The 16,101-nt window shown below is 38.4% G+C and overlaps 1 protein-coding gene across 4 annotated transcripts in view; it reads left to right on the forward strand.

Annotated features, from left to right (window-relative positions):
* Positions 1-16,101, forward strand: part of PHKA1 (phosphorylase kinase regulatory subunit alpha 1) — a 254,836-nt gene that overhangs the window by 69,588 nt on the left and 169,147 nt on the right. For all 4 annotated transcript variants that reach the window (XM_007526062.3, XM_007526063.3, XM_060182855.1 and 1 more), the window contains 2 exons: positions 1,910-2,017; positions 7,622-7,700. In XM_007526062.3, coding sequence (XP_007526124.1) covers positions 1,910-2,017; positions 7,622-7,700 — 187 coding nt within the window. The remainder of the gene's footprint in view (positions 1-1,909; positions 2,018-7,621; positions 7,701-16,101) is intronic.

Here is a 16,101-nt window from a genome sequence, read left to right on the forward strand (position 1 = left end):
CCCAGCCTGTCTTGCTCTTTCCCTGGTGGGGTGGGCTCTGGGGAAGCAGGGCTCCAGGACTCATTGGTGGGGTCATCTGCCTAGGGAGGTCTGGTTGGCATCACAGTAGCATCTGGAACCTGGTGGCTGAAAGAAAAGTTAACATATAAAGCCAAACAAATTGTTGACTAATCATGAACCTAAAGGCTGGAATAGTGCAGATGAAGAGTTGGGGTGGGGGAGGGTCTCCATTCTGTAGATAGTTAGTAGTCCTATATTAGTTATATTCCAAAGAGCCTATGACTATACTAGTGTTTGTTTTTTTGGCCTGACATCTGATATGCAGGTGGATCCAAGTTATTATCTGGGGAGATGATGTCATGGTTGGAAAAAGGACCAGAAAGATGAATCAGAGAAGAGAGTAGCTCCTAAATACGGGAAAGGTGTATAAATATTGTTTGTAAACCCCTTCGATTTGATCTGATCTGGGGCCCTTAGTCAGCTTAGGAGCCTATGTGACCTCTGTATCCCTATAGATCTGAGCTCACATTCTGTGGTCATGAGTGGGAACATGCCAAGCTGCCCCAATTTCAGGGCCCATCTTCGTCAGGTGGAAGATAGAGTATGTTGTCCAACCTACCTTCGGAAGACAGAACATTTTCAACTGTTGTTGATACATGTTCAGGGCAAGGTCCTATGGAGGTCCACAGAGAGGTGTATTGTGTTATTCCTGATAGAGATGATTGTTAACAATGGAGAGAGGGATTTATTCAAAGTCTAGGCCCATCGTGTCTGTTTAAGAATCTTAGGACTCCCCGACAAGGGCCCCAGCTGATGGGGTGGCCTGATAGTGACTAAAGAGTCATTGTTAAAGTATGCCAGCCTCATTACTCAGGTGACACCTTTCCTTTCTCAGGATTCTCTAATTCCATTCCAGGTGGTTCACTTCCTAACAAAGTCCCAAAACCTAGATATAGACCAGGTCCCATGAGATAGTGCATATGTTCACATGTATCCATAAATTAGGGCAAAATATATATTTCCCCTAGTTTATGGGCACAGGTGAACCCCCCAACAGTTCATCTGCACTATTCCAGTCTTCAGGTCCATGATTGTTCAACAATTTGTTTGGCTTTGTATGTTAACTCTCTTTTCAGCCACCAGCTTCCGGATGCCAGCAAGATGCTGACCTGACTTCCCTGGACAGATGACCCCATCAATGTGTACTGGCACTCCACTTCCTCAGAGCCTCACCCTACTAGGGAAAGAGAGAGGCAGACTGGGAGTATGGATCGACCAGTCAACGCCCATGTTCAGCGGGGAAGCAATTACAGAAGCCAGACCTTCCACCCTCTGCAACCCACAATGACCCTGGATCCATACTCCCAGAGAGATAGAGAATGAGAAGGCTATCAGGGGAGGGGTTGGGATATAGAGATCGGGTTATGGGAATTGTGCAGAATTGTACCACTCTTATTCTACGGTTTTGTTAATGTCTCCTTTCTTAAATAAAAAAAAATAGGGCAAAATATATACTTGAAAGCAAAAATGCACAGTAGTCTGCAGTGAGTCAGTATATGCAGCAAGCAAGTGGAAAGACCTAAAAAGACACCATAAAGTTCTTAATGAAATAGTGTCTACTTAGACTTAGATACCCTCCTCACTTACTTCCTATTACACTTCCCTCAATCACTCCAAAGCTAACCTTATCAAAGTAAGGACTACAAAAGCTGAATAAGGGCAAGAGACTGGCATACTTTGACAAACCTCTTTGTATGGTAGATAGAGATGGAGGAACACTGTCCAAGATTTTTGTTTCAGTGAAACACTTCTATGACTGTTTTACAGTATGAATCACAAACCAGACTCAGCTTTCTTGTTACCTGTTGCCCTGAACCTTTTTAACCCTATGTAAACTCTTCTTTTCTAGGTTGATGAAGAATATCAAAATCCTCACACTGTGGACCGAATTCCTATGGGCAAGTTGCCTCATATGTGGGGTCAGTCTCTGTATATCTTGGGAAACTTGATGGCAGAGGTAAGGGGGGAGTGAATTCAAGATTATTCTGTTCCTTTTCTGCCTCAGATTTGTAAGCAGGTTGTTAGGTCTGAAAGCTGTTTTTTTCCTTTTATATTCTACCTTACTTATAGATTATGATTTATTTTCTTCGAAGGGAAACTTGGTGAGCCCATGACAAGAAACAAACAAACAAAAAAAAACCCTTTCCTTCTAACAACCATATCCCTCATATCCCTCATGCTGCCCTAGGTTCCCTACCTTGGCACCATTCTTTGACCTGTTCTCAGGTTAAATACTAGTTCTTACCTTCTCAGAATAACCTTCCCCCCAATGTCTGTTTTTGGTAAATGCAATTGTACATAGATAATAATGACTGGTAATGGATTTAAATGTCAACTTTTCCAAGCAACATAATGTGCTATTATTTCATAGAATATACTGATAATTTTTGGCAGTATAACAAGTGACATTTACACTCAAATCCCAAAATCTAAAATACCTTGAGGTTACTCTCACAAAGTGAAGGACCTTTGCAGGGAAAACTACAGGTCATTGTCAAAAGAAATGGACTGACATAGAGAAATGGAAAAACATTCCTTGTCCCAGGACTGAAAGAATTAACATTATTAAAATGCTCATTTAATCAAATGCAATATATAATCCCTATCAATTCAAATGACATTTCCAGGAAAATGAACAACTTGTACAAAAATTCATGTGAAACCACACATACACACACACACACAAATAGCCAAGGTACTTATGAGGAAAAATTAAAGATATGGCGGTATCATGTGCTCCCCAACTTCAGTTTATGCTACAAAGAAATAGTAATTAAAACAGCCTTGTACTGGAGTAAAAATGGACGCTTGGACTAGTGGAGCAGAATTGAGATCCTGGAAATGACCTGACTCATACACAGTCACCTAATCTATGACAAAGAAGCCAAAACCATTTGATGGGGTAAATGAAGAAGGTCTCTTCAAGAAACAATGCTGGGAAAAATTGGATAGTCTCATGCAGAACACTGAAACTAGACCACTACCTAATATCATACAACAAAATCAAATCAAAGTGGATCAAAAGACCTGCATATTAAACCAGAAACTCTAAAAATTATAGAAGAAAACATTGGTGAAATTTTGCCAGATCTTCAAATCAAAGATGTATTTGGAGACTAAACACCGAGGCTTGGGAAATAAAAATAAGTGGGATTAGGGAGTTGGGCGGTAGCGCAGCGGGTTAAATGTAGGTGGCGCAAAGCGCAAGGACGGGCACAAGGATCCCGGTTCAAGTCCCCGGCTCCCCACCTGCAGGGGAGTCGCTTCACAAGTGGTGAAGCAGTTCTGCAGGTGTCTATCTTTCTCTCCCCCTCTCCGTCATCCCCTCCTCTCTCCATTTCTCTCTGTCCTATCTAACAATGATGACATCCACTACAACAGTAACTAAAACAATTAAAAAAGGGTAACAAAAGGGAAAATAAAAAAAGTGTGACTACATGAAACTAAAAAGCTTCTACACATTGAAAGCAAACTACACAAGAATAACCAGGCAACCTAGTAAATGGAAGAAGATACTTGCATGTCACAAATCAGTCAAGCTATTGATATCAAACATCTATATAGAATTGGTAAGGATCTACAAAAGAAGTAAAACTAACCCAGTAAAAAGTGGGCCAGAGAACTAAAAAGTTTTCTAAAGAAAAGATACACATGGGCCACAGGCATATGAAGAAATGCTCCACTTTATTTATCATTAGAGAAATGCAAATTAAAATTACACTGAGATTTCATCTCAGAGGACACATTGGCAAAGTTGTGGAGAAAAAGGGACTCTGCTATACTGCTGATGGGAATGCAAACTGGTATGACCCTTTGGAAGACTTTATGGAGAGTCCTTAAGCAAATAAAATTTGAATTGCCTTATGACCCAGCAATGCCACTCATAGGCATTTATCCAGTGGGCACTCAAACACTTACTAGAAGGGACATATGTGGTCCGGGAGGTGGCACAGTGGATATAGCATTGGACTCTCAAGCATGAGTTCCTTAGTTCAATCCCTGGCAGCACATGTACCAGAGTGATGTCTGGTTCTTTCTCTCTCTCCTCCTTTCTCATTAATAAATACAATATTTTTAAAAGGGACATATGCACCCCTATGTTCATAGATGCTTTATTCACAATAGCTAAGGAGTAGGAACAGCCTAAATGCCCATCGGCAAATAACTGGCTACAGTAGTTATGATATATATGTGTATCATATATATCATGGAATAATGCCCTGCAGTCAAAATAGTCAAAATGCTGATATTGTGTTCTTTGGGACAAAATGGACTCAACTGTTGTTTTCGATGGGTTATGTTGTTTTCGCCGGGCTGGCTTCATGGGCGGGTAACAGACGACCAGGGACTCATGGTTGAGCTGTAGGCAGTATCTTTTTATTCATGCAGGATGCAGCACAATCTAAGCCGAGCTAAGCTAAACTCAAGGTACAGTATTGTAAAACTCACAGTGCTGTCTTTATATATACTTGCCAAGTAAGGTGGAAACAGGATGTGACATAGAGAGGGTGGAGAGAAAAGTGACTGGTGAAAATCAGAGTGTGACAAAGAGGGGGCAGATTAGGCGAGAATCCTATCACTGAACCACAAATGCCCTGGAGGGAGGGTGGAACTTGTTAACAGTGGTTATGTAAATAGAATGAAGTGGTTATGTAAATAGAATAGTGTTAAGCAGGGGGGATTTAAACCAAATGAAACAGAAGGAGTCTCATGCATACCAACACTCAACTAGAGGTGATTGTGCTTATTGAAATAAGTAAAGAGATAACTAATAACTACTGTATGTTTTTGTTCATGTATAGAATCTAGAGAACTGATACACTTGTACTTGAAAAAATATAATAAAACAAACTGTTTCTAAGACATGTGAGACCTATGTTGGTTATCTTTGGGAGATAGGAGGGTAGAGACATAGAACTTTAGTGTAGGTGTAATGTGGATCTATATACTGCACTAAACTGGATATACCACCACCCTGCCCCAGACCTATACCTATATGTAATCTTTCAGTCTTGTAATCTACTACACATTCAATCTTTAACCTTGTATTTTTTTGATATTACGCTTTTTTATTGTTCCTTATGTCAAAATCTGTTGAAACTACACACACACACACACACACACACACACACACACACACACACACACACATATTGCTGCCAGTGTTACTGCTGTGGCTTTGTGCCTGCACAATTCCACCTCTTGGTAGACTCTTTTTTATAGACAGTGTGTGTATGTGTGTGTGTGAGAGAGAGAGAGAGAGAGAGAGAGAGAGACCACAACATTGCCCACTACTCACATAGCTTCTCCGTGGAGAGAGAGAGAGAGAGAGAGAGAGAGAGAAGAGAAAGAGAGAGAGAGACCACAACATTTCCCATTACTCACCTAGCTTCTCCGTGGAGAGAGAGAGAGAGAGAGAGAGAGAGAGGGAGAGAGAGAGAAGAGAGAGAGAGAGAGAGAGACCACATTTCCCATTACTCACCTAGCTTCTCTGTGGAGAGAGAGAGAGAGAGAGAGAGAAGAGAAGAGACCACAACATTGCCCACTACTCACCTAGCTTCTCCGTGGAGAGAGAGAGAGACCACAACATTGCCCACTACTCACGTAGCTTCTCCGTGCAGATATTCCCATGTGGTGGCAGAGACTTGAAGCCAGGCCCTCATGCATAGTAAAGTATGTGCTCTACCAGATAAGCTAATTCCTGGCTCATGTTGAAACAGTTCCCTAACCACTGTGGACTTTCTTACTTTATGTCCAGCTTGTTTGTAACATTTTAAATATTTAAGAAATATTCTCAGGGCCTGGGTGGTGGTGCACCTGGTTGAGCACACCTGTAGCAATGCTCAAGGACCCAGGTTCGAGCCCCCAGTCCCCACCTGCAGGGGAAAGTTTGCAAGTGGTGAAGCAGGGCTGCAGGTTTTTCTCTGTCTCTCTCCCTTCTCTACCACTCCCTTCCCTTTCAATTTCTGGCTGTCTCTATCCAATAAATAAATAAAGATAAAAAAGAAGTTTTTTCAGTGTTTCATTTTTGTAAATAAAAATTATAAAATATAAAAATAAATATTCTCTTGAGGGCCTGGCAGTAGCTCAGCGGGGTAAGCACACATGGTGCGAAACACAAGGACCTGTGTAAGGATCGTGGTTCGAGCCCCCCGGCTTCCACTCGCAGGGGGGTCGCTTCACAAGCTGTGAAGCAGGTCTGCAGGTATCTATCTTTCTCTCCTCCTCTCTGTATTCCCCTCTTCTCTCGATCTCTCTCTGTACTATCCAACAGCAATAACAGTAACAACAACAAGGACAACAAAGGCAACAAAAATGGGGAAAATAGCCTCCAGGAGCATTGAATTTGTAGTGCACACTCTGAGCTCCAGCAATAACCCTAGAGGCAAAAGAAGAAAGAAATAAAGAAAGGTAGAAGGAAAGAAGGAAAGAAAGAAAGAAAGGTAGAAGGAAAGAAAGAGGAAAGTAAAGAAATATTCTCTTAATGTTTTCCAGATTAATGAAAAAACCTATTTTCCCATTGTAATTTATAATGATATGTTATAACGTAGGCCCCCAGAGGGTCTAGGATGAAACTCAGCTGTCCTTGAATCATATTCTTTGCTTTGTTTATATTTGACCATTTACTTTCTATAGCAGTTTTTTTCATTTGTTCAGTTTCCTTTTTGTTTTCTTGACACTTTGTCTTTAATTTTCATTAATACAATGTAGACAGACCAATTCGTTTAAAATAATTGTCACCCAGTGATTTTCTTAGTTCATTAGAATGAATTAAACACTATTAAACAGGAGAAAATTGATCATTTTATTAAAGACAAAATGGATGAGCTTATCCGAGTTCACTAAAATTAGGAACCCAAGTCAAAAGATATCTGCTGAGCCAAAATTGCAACAGACACATGCATAAATGAGAAAGTAACAGAGCTAATAACTTACATTGTTGATAATAATCATTGTGATCTAATAATCTAATCATGTACATCCAGAGACATTGGAGGGATAAGTATAAAATCATCATTTATACCCTGTCAAAAAACAGTATTTATAATAGGTACTAAATTAACTCCAGATAAAATTAATTTGGATGTGAATTTAAGGAAATCTGACTTTTTTCTGGTGGCTGAGATGCTTGTGCTGTGTGTGTGTGTGTTTACAGTAAATACAGTTGTTGGTATATGTGTAAAATTCTCAGTTTTCTACAAAACACTCTGACACTCAGCCATCATGTACCAGGACCTGAAAGACACCCCCACCCCTCAAAGTCCTTTACTCTGGTACAATACACCGAACCCAGTTTCAGTTCTGCTTTGTGTATCCCCTTTCTGTTCTTATTTCTCAACTTCTGTTCATGAGTGAGATCATCTCATATTCATCCTTCTCTTTCTGACTTAGCTCATTTAACACGATTTCTTCAATCTCCATCTAAGATGAGATCTGACATTTTAATACAGTGAAGACAAATATTTTATTGTCATGTTATGACACTGGTATATCACTTATCTTCATGTGGTAGCTTTATTTGACATATAACAATCTGTCTTTGTCTATGGTTTCCCTTTAGGGATTTTTAGCTCCTGGAGAAATTGATCCCCTGAACCGTAGGTTTTCTACTGTGCCAAAGCCAGATGTTATAGTTCAAGGTATGTGAGACTAACTTTGAAGTTTATATAAATGTCTGGTTAGAAGCAGAATACTTTGCGTCAGTAAAATTTTATTTTATTATTTGTGATATATTTTAATCTTAGTGTATATAATGAACTTGGTTATGTATCAAAAGCATGTTTCATGAACAAGTGCTATGATGCTATGAAGTTAAAATATTCCAAAATAATATTTGACACTTTTTTATTTTTATGTTTGTTTATTTTTACCAGAGCGTTGCTCACTTCTGCTTTATGATGGTCCTAGAGACTGAACATAAGTACATTATTAAAATAATGTTATTGGAGGGGTTAATGGTTTATGACACAGTTGTTGACAGGGCAAAATTTCTCATCTCCCCATGACAGGTGTCTGCAAAACACTCTCACTCCCAACTTAAGTCCTTTTCCACCATCATGCACCAGGACTTCTACCCCCACAACCACTTCCTCTCTACCTTCCGTCCTCAGAGGCCTTTATTTGGTACAGTATACTAAATCCAGTTCAAGTTTTACTTTGTTTTCCCCCTTTCTTTTCTCGTTTCATCCTGTATTCATCATTCTCTTGTCTTATCTCACTTATCAAAATGAAGTGAAAGAGATGAATTCATCATTCTTAGAAGCTGAATAGTGTTCCAGTTAAAAAAAAATTTATTTCCTGCTGTTGCCTTTGTTGTTTTATTGTTGTAGTTATTGTTGAATAGGACAGAGAGAAATGGAGAGAGATGGGGAAGACAGAGAGGGAGAGAAAGATAGACACCTGCAGACCTGCTTTACCACTTGTGAAGCGACTCCCCTGCAAGTGAGGTGCCAGGGACTTGAACCTGGATCCTTATGCCTGTCCTTGTGCTTTGCACCACATGTGCTTAACCCACTGTGCTACTGCCCAACTCCTGACACTTTTTTTTAAATGTGGTGCTGGGAAGTGAACCCAGAACCTAATATATGCATCATACCAGTAAACAACCTCCCAACCCAATTTTCTTGAATTTCATAATTTAGTTTTGAGGTAAGCTTGGTTTAGAAGACCATAAATGTTTTCAAAAGTACATTTTTTTTTTTACTCTTTCAGACTATTTTTGTCACTTCAACCATAACCACAACTACAGTTCAAGTACCAGTATCCCTCCATCAAAGTTCATTGAACACCCTCCAAGTCCCCTTGCAGCCCACTCTACCCCAACCCTCTTTGGTAACCTCAGTTCAGCAGTCATAAGAACATGGAGTCCCTTTAGTATTTCTTATGTGGAAGATTGATCTTAATGAACTCCTTTAACTGTTTTTTTGTCTGGACAGTTTTTCATCACCCCTTCAAATCAAATGATAACATAGCTGCATAGAGTTTTCTTGAGTGGAGTTTTTTTCATTTAAAACATAAATTCTTCTGGTTTTGATTTTCTGTTGAGAAATCAGCTTATAGATTTAGAGCTGAGCTACTTGGACATCCAGGAGTTTCTTTGGCACTCTTCTTAGTGGTATCATGTGGCCCCAGGGAATGAACCCCGTACTTGATACATGGCTTTACCTATGAGTATCTATCTACTAGTCTATTTGACACCCTTGAATACTCATTATTTCTAGAAACTCTTTTGAGTTTAAATACTCCTTATTTCTAGAAACACTATTATTCTGTTATGGCTTCCTGACTATCTCTCCTTTCTGTTTGACGGTCTCTTTTGTGCTTTTTCTGATAGTGTGTCCTTTTATTCATATCCACCTAGTAGGTGTGTACTTAGTTATCTTTACTCTTGCCTTTGTGTGTGTATAACCTATATTTGTTTGCTAAGGCTACTTCCATTATAATAACTTTGCTTGCACATTTCTATTGCTTCTTTTAAAAGTATTTTATAGTTTTATTTTTGTATCAAACAAATTAAATTTTGGGGTATCTGATATATGTAATACACTAGAATAGCTCTGTAAATGTAGTTAGAACACTTATTCCAATACTTATAAAACATCTCTGTGAGTTATACTTCAAAGACAATATCCTCTTTTTTTGCCAGCATAGCTTTTTTAATTTTAAGTTTTTATTAGTGATTTAATAATGATTGATAAGATTGTGGAATAAGAAGGGTATAATTTCATACAATTCAGTTCCTACCACCAAAGTTTCATATCTCCTCCTCACCATTAGTAGTTTTTCTGTTTATCCTTCGGAGTATGGACCAAAGATCTTTATGGGGAACAGAAAGTGGAAGGTCTGGCTTCTGTAATTGCTTCTTCACTGGACATGGGCATTGGCAAGTCAATCTATACCTCCATCCATTTCTATATTTCCCTGGTGGGGTAGGAATCTGCAGAGGGGGGGTTCCAGGACACATTGGTGAGGTTGTCTGCCCAAGGAAGTCAGGTTGGCATCAAGATAACATCGGCAACTTGGTAGCTGAAAAACATTTAAGATGTGAAGCAGAGCAAATCGTTTAATAATCAGGAACCTAAAGGTAAGAGTATAGCAGATGAAATCTGAGGTCTTTATGTTATAGGAAGCTAGGAAGTCTATTTTAGGTATATTCCAAGGGGCCCATGACTATACTAATTTTGCCTGAGCCCGACAGCTGACATGGAGGTGGCCTAAGAGTACTGTTTGGGAAGATGGTGTCAAAGTTGAAAATAGAACTAGAAATCTGGATCAGGGCAGAGAGTAGCTCCCAAATATGGGAAAAGTATATAAATACTGTTAGCTATAAATTCCACCAGTCTAACCAAGGGATAATTTCTATTCAAATTTAGCACAGGAGCCTGTGTAACCTCTGCATCCCTGTAAATCTGAGCTCACATTCCATGGTCACAGCTAGGAACATTCTAGGCTGCACTCAATTCAGAACCAGTCTTCCTCGGGTGGCAGAGTATGTTGACCCAGCCTCCCTTCAGAGAGTGGGGCAAATTTTAAAAACATTTTTCCTTTATTGGGGGATTAATGATTTACAGTCTCCAAATGGGGCAATTTTTACGGCTATTGCTCTATATTGAGGGAAGTGTCATGTAGTAGAGGCCCACAAGATGGTTTATGATGTTATTCTAGTGGAAATGACCAGTGATGGTGGAGAGATCTGTTAAAGGTCTAGGCCCATCATATCTATGTGGAAATGCCAGGATTCTCTGACTAGGGCCCTGGGTAATAGGGTGGCCTGTAGTGATCAAAAGTGCCATCATTAAAGTGTGCCAATCTCTTGCCCTTATCTAGCTTTTTTCGTCCTTACTTTATCTGACAAGGTTAGCCTTGGAGTGATTGAGGGAAATGAAATAGGATGTAGGTAAGGAGAGTATCTAGATCTAAGTAGAAACTATTTGATTAAGTACTTTATGTTGTCTTTTTTAGGCCTTTCTACTTGCTTGTTGCACCTATTGAGTCATTGTAGATTATTGCATACTTTTATTTTAAGGTATATGTTTTCCTCCAACTTATGGATATGCGTGCATATGTGCCCTATCTCATGGGCCGTGGTCTATATATGGGGTCCATACCTTTGTTAGGAAGTGCACTACCAAAATGGAACTAAGGAGTCTGATGAGCTAGGAAAGGTCTTATCAGAGTATTGGTGCTGGAAGGTTGACATCCCAGGCCTGGGCATAATCTGAAGTGAAACATGTTGTGGTGGCAATGGTTGAGATCAGTAGATGCAGGATCAAATGTTATGGATCAGAGAAGCATGAAGGAAATTGAGAAAAGGCCCAGATATTCCAGGACTGGGAGAAAAATGGGTTTTTATAGAGAAGGTTCCTTGCTATCTTACAATTTAAGAAGGCAATAGATAATTAACCAAGTTATTGGGAACTTGGTTTACTTTGAAAATCTCATGGTTAGGATTTACTGTATAATACAAGACCTTACAATGATTTATGTCATTTAATACTGTTTACAAATAACTGTATCTTATACACTGACATGACTGGTTGGTTCTGGTCTCTATATCTAAGGTTATAAATGACTTAATACTTTTTTTAAAAAAGTCAATAGAAAGTGCATTAAAAATTTAAATCCAGTGTTAAAATTCAATCAGTTTACTCCTTTGAAATCATAAGTGCTTAGATTCAAGGAATATATATTCAGAACCGAAGTCAATGCATTAAAAAGCTTGAGACATTAAATCCATTTTCCCTTCTCATATTGATTGAATAGTGGCTTATAAGACTATAAGTTAACAGGAGTGTATATTTACACTATTCCCACCACCCAAGGTCTGTGTCACTACCCCCACCCACCTACAGTGAGATGAAAATCTACCCTCCTCTACCAGTGTTTTTTTTTTTTTTTTTTTACTTTGGTGCAATGCTCCAAACTCAGTCAGATTTTGCTTTGTGTTTCTCTTTTTGTTCTTCTTTCTCAACTTCTGTTTATGAGTGGTATCATCCCATTCTCGTCTTTATCTCTCTGATTTATCTCACTTAATATAATTTCATCTAGCTCCATCCAAGATGGGTTGAAGAAGGTGGGTTCATTATTCTTTATAGCTGATTAGTATTCTATTGTGTATGTATACCACAACTTACTCAGCCACTCATCTGTTGTTGGACACCTGGGTTGTTTTCAAGTTTTGGCCATTACAAATTGTGCTACTATGAACATAGGTGTATACATATCTTTTTGGATAGGTGTGCTTGACTCCTTAGGATATATCCCTAGGAGATGAATTATTGTGTCATAAGGAAGGTCCATTTCTAGCTATGTGAGGGTTCTCTAGACTGCTCTCCACAGGGGCTAGACCAATTTACATTCCCAGCAAAAATGAAGGAGGGTTCCTTTGTCCACAAAACCTCTCCAGCATTTGTTGTTGTTGTCATTTCTGATGTATGAAATTCTCACAGGGGTGAAGTGGTATCTCATTGTCTTTATTTATATTTCTCTGACAATCAGTGACTTGTAGCATTTTTTCATATGTCTGATGACCTTTTTATCTCTTCTGCAGTGAATACTCTTTTTTTATCTTATTGGGGGATTTATGGTTTACAGTTCATAGTAAAATACAGTAGTTTGTACATGCATAACATTTCCCTGTTTCCACATAACAATTCAATTCCCACTAGGTCCTCCTCTGACATCATGACCCAGGACCCGAAACCAACCCTCCCTCCCCTGCCCCAAAGTCTTTTACTTTGGTGCAATACAACAACTTCAGTTCAAGTCCTGCAGTGAATATTCCGTTCATATTCTCTCCCCACTTTTGAACTGGGTTATTTTCTTTTTTGTTGATAAGTTTGGTGAGCTCTTTATATGTTTTGATTATTAACCTCTTGTCTGATATATGGCATGTAAAGATCTTCTCTCATTCTGTGAGGAGTCTCTTCGTTCAGGTGATGGTTTCTTTTGCTGTGCAGAAGCTTTTCAATCTGATGTAGTCCCACTGGCTTATTTTTGTTTTAGTCTTTCTTGAAATGGGGCTTGTGTCATCAAAGATGCTCTTGAGATTTAGATGAGAACGTGTTCTGCCAATATTTTCCTCTAAGTATTTGATAGTTTCTGGTCTAACATCCAGGCCCTTGATCCATTTGGAGTTTATTTTTGTTTCTGGTGATATATAGTGGCTCATTTTCTTTATTCTGTATGTTTTAATCCAATTTCCCCAGCACTGTTTATTGAAGAGACCCTCCTCCATTTAATATATTGGACCCCTTATCAAAATTTAGATGTTCATAGGTGTAGGGTTTGTTTCTGGGCTTTCATTTCTGTTACATTGGCTTGTGTATCTATTTTCATTTCAGTACCAGGCATTTTTATATAATGATGGCCTTACAATAAAGCTTTAGATCTGGGAGTGTAATGCATACATTTCTGTTTCTTTTCCTCAAGATCGTTTTGGGGAATGTAGGTGTTTTATGGTTCCATATAAATATTCGTACTTTTTGTTCTGTTCTCTTAAAGATGGCGATTACATTAAATTTCTCTATGGCTCTGGGTAGAATATTCACTTTCATGATGTTAAGTCTTCTAATCCATGAGCATGGGATATCTTTACACTTCTTTGTACTATTTTCTACTTCCTTGAATAGCAATTCATAGTTTTCAGTATAAAAATCTTTCACTTCATTGGCTAATCTTATTGTTAGAAAATCTATTGATTTTGCTGTGATAGTGAATAGTAGTGATTTCTGGGTATCTTCTTCTTCTGACTTAGTGTTTATGTAAATGAATGCCACTGTCTTTTTGAACATTAATTTTGTAGCCTAATATCATGCTATATTGCCTAATAATTTCCAGAAGCTTTCTCATGGATTCTTTAGGTTTTCCTATGTATACTATCATGACATCTGAAAATAGTGAGAATTTGACTTCTTTCCTTCCCATCTGTATTCCTTTGATTCATTTCTCTTGCCTGACTGCTATTGCGAGAACTACCAACACTATGCTGAAGAGTAATGGCGATAGTGGGCAGCCCTGTCTAGTACCTGATCTGATTAGGAATACTTTCAGCTTCTCCCCATTGAGGATACTGTTGGCTGTAGGTTTGCTATATATGGACACAACTATCTTTTTTAATTTAATTTTTATAAACTCCACTTGTTTGTGAAGAGCAATCTTTTTGATATGCTCCTGTATCCGTTTGGCCAGGATCTTGTTTAATATTTTGGCATCTATGTTCATCAGAGATATTGGTCTGTAGTTTTCCTTTTCTGTTGTGTCCCTATCTGCTTTTGGTATCAGGGTGATGTTGGCTTCATAGAAGGTGGAAGGGTGTGTTCCTGTTTCCTCAATCTTGTGGAAAAGCTTTAGAAGTACAGGTATTAACTGTTTCCTGAAGGTTTTGTAGAATTCATTTGTGAAGCCATCTGGTCCAGGACTTTTGTTGTTGGGAAGATTCTTCATAACTGTTTTGATTTCTTTTTCTGTGATTGGTGCATTTAGGTTTTGTAGTTTTTCTTGGTTCAGTTTTGGAAGGGCATATGTTTCTAGGAATTCTTCCATTTTTTCCAGATTCTCTAGCTTGGTGGCTTATAGTTCTTCATAGAAGTTTTGAATGATTTTCTGGATTTCTGTGGTGTGAGTTGTGATCACTACTCTATCATTTACAATTCTATTTATTTGAGTCTTCTCCCCTTTTTTAGTGAGTCTGGCTAGGGGTTTGTAAATCTTGTTTAATTTTTCACAGAACCAACATTTGGCTTCATTGATCTTTTCTATGGTTCTCTTATTTTTGATGTTGTTTATTTCTGCTCTAATTTTAGTGATTTCAGTCCTTCTGGTTGCTTTCTGGTTCCTTTTTTCCTCTTCCTCTAAGTCCTTAAGGTGTACAGTAAGGTTATTTATTTGAGCTTTTTCTTGTTCTTTAATATGTGACTCTATGGATATGAGTTTCCCTCTCAATACTGCTTTAGCTATGCCCCAAATATTTTGATAGCTTATGTCTTCATTTTCATTTGTTTCCAGGAACATTTGAATTTCTTGCATGAGTGTCTCTCTGACCCAGCAGTTCTTAAGCAGCATGTTGTTGAGTTTCCAAATTCTGTGATTTTTAGTAATTTTCTGTTTGTTGTTAAATGTTAACATTACTCCACTGTTATCTGAGAAGATACTTGGGATGATGTCAATGCTCTTGAATTTGTTGATACTGTCTTTGTGGCCTAAGATGTACTCTGTCCTTGAATATGTGCTGTGTGGATTGAAAAGAATGTGTATTCCAGTTCTTTGGGGTGAAGAACTCTGAAAATGTCCAGGAGGTCTAGTCTGTCCATCTCTTCATTTAATTCTCTTGTTTCTTTGTTGATTCTCTGCTTTGCTGATCTAAGTGTGAGAGTGGGGTTCCTGTCTTTTTTTTTTTTTTTAGCCTGTAGGATAGTTTTCCATCCCTTCACTTTAAGCCTGTTTTTGTCTTGTTGGTTCAGATGGGATTCTTGCAAACAGCATATGTTTGGGTTGTGTCTTTTATTGTTTACAATTCTAGTTATTTGAGCCTTTTCCCTTTTTTTTCTGTGAGTCTGGCTAGGAGTTTGTAAATCTTGTTTAAGTTTTCAAAGAACCAACATTTGGCTTCATTGATCTTTTGTATGGTTCACTTATATTCTGTATTATTTATTTCTGCTCTAATTTTAGTGATTTACATCCTTTTGGTTGCTTTAGGGTTCTTTTGTTCCTCTTCTTCTAAGTCCTTAAGGCATGCAGTAAGTTCGTTTATTTGAACTTTTTCTTGTTCTTTAATGTGTGATTGTATGGCTATGAGTTTCCCTCTCAGTACTGCTTTAGCTGTGTGCCAAATATTTTCATAGCTTGTGTCTTCATTTTCATTTGTTTCCAGGGACATTTGAATTTCTTGTTTGAGTGCCTCTCTGACCCAGCGGTTCTTAAGCAGCATGTTGTTGATTTTCCAAATTCTGTGACTTTTTGTAATTTTCTGTTTGCGCAGAATGTTAGCTTTACTCCACTGTGGCCTGAGAAGATACTTGGGATGATTTTAATGCTCTTGAA

Source organism: Erinaceus europaeus, chromosome X (genome assembly GCF_950295315.1).
Source record: "Erinaceus europaeus chromosome X, mEriEur2.1, whole genome shotgun sequence".
In the NCBI taxonomy this organism is placed as follows: domain Eukaryota; kingdom Metazoa; phylum Chordata; class Mammalia; order Eulipotyphla; family Erinaceidae; genus Erinaceus; species Erinaceus europaeus.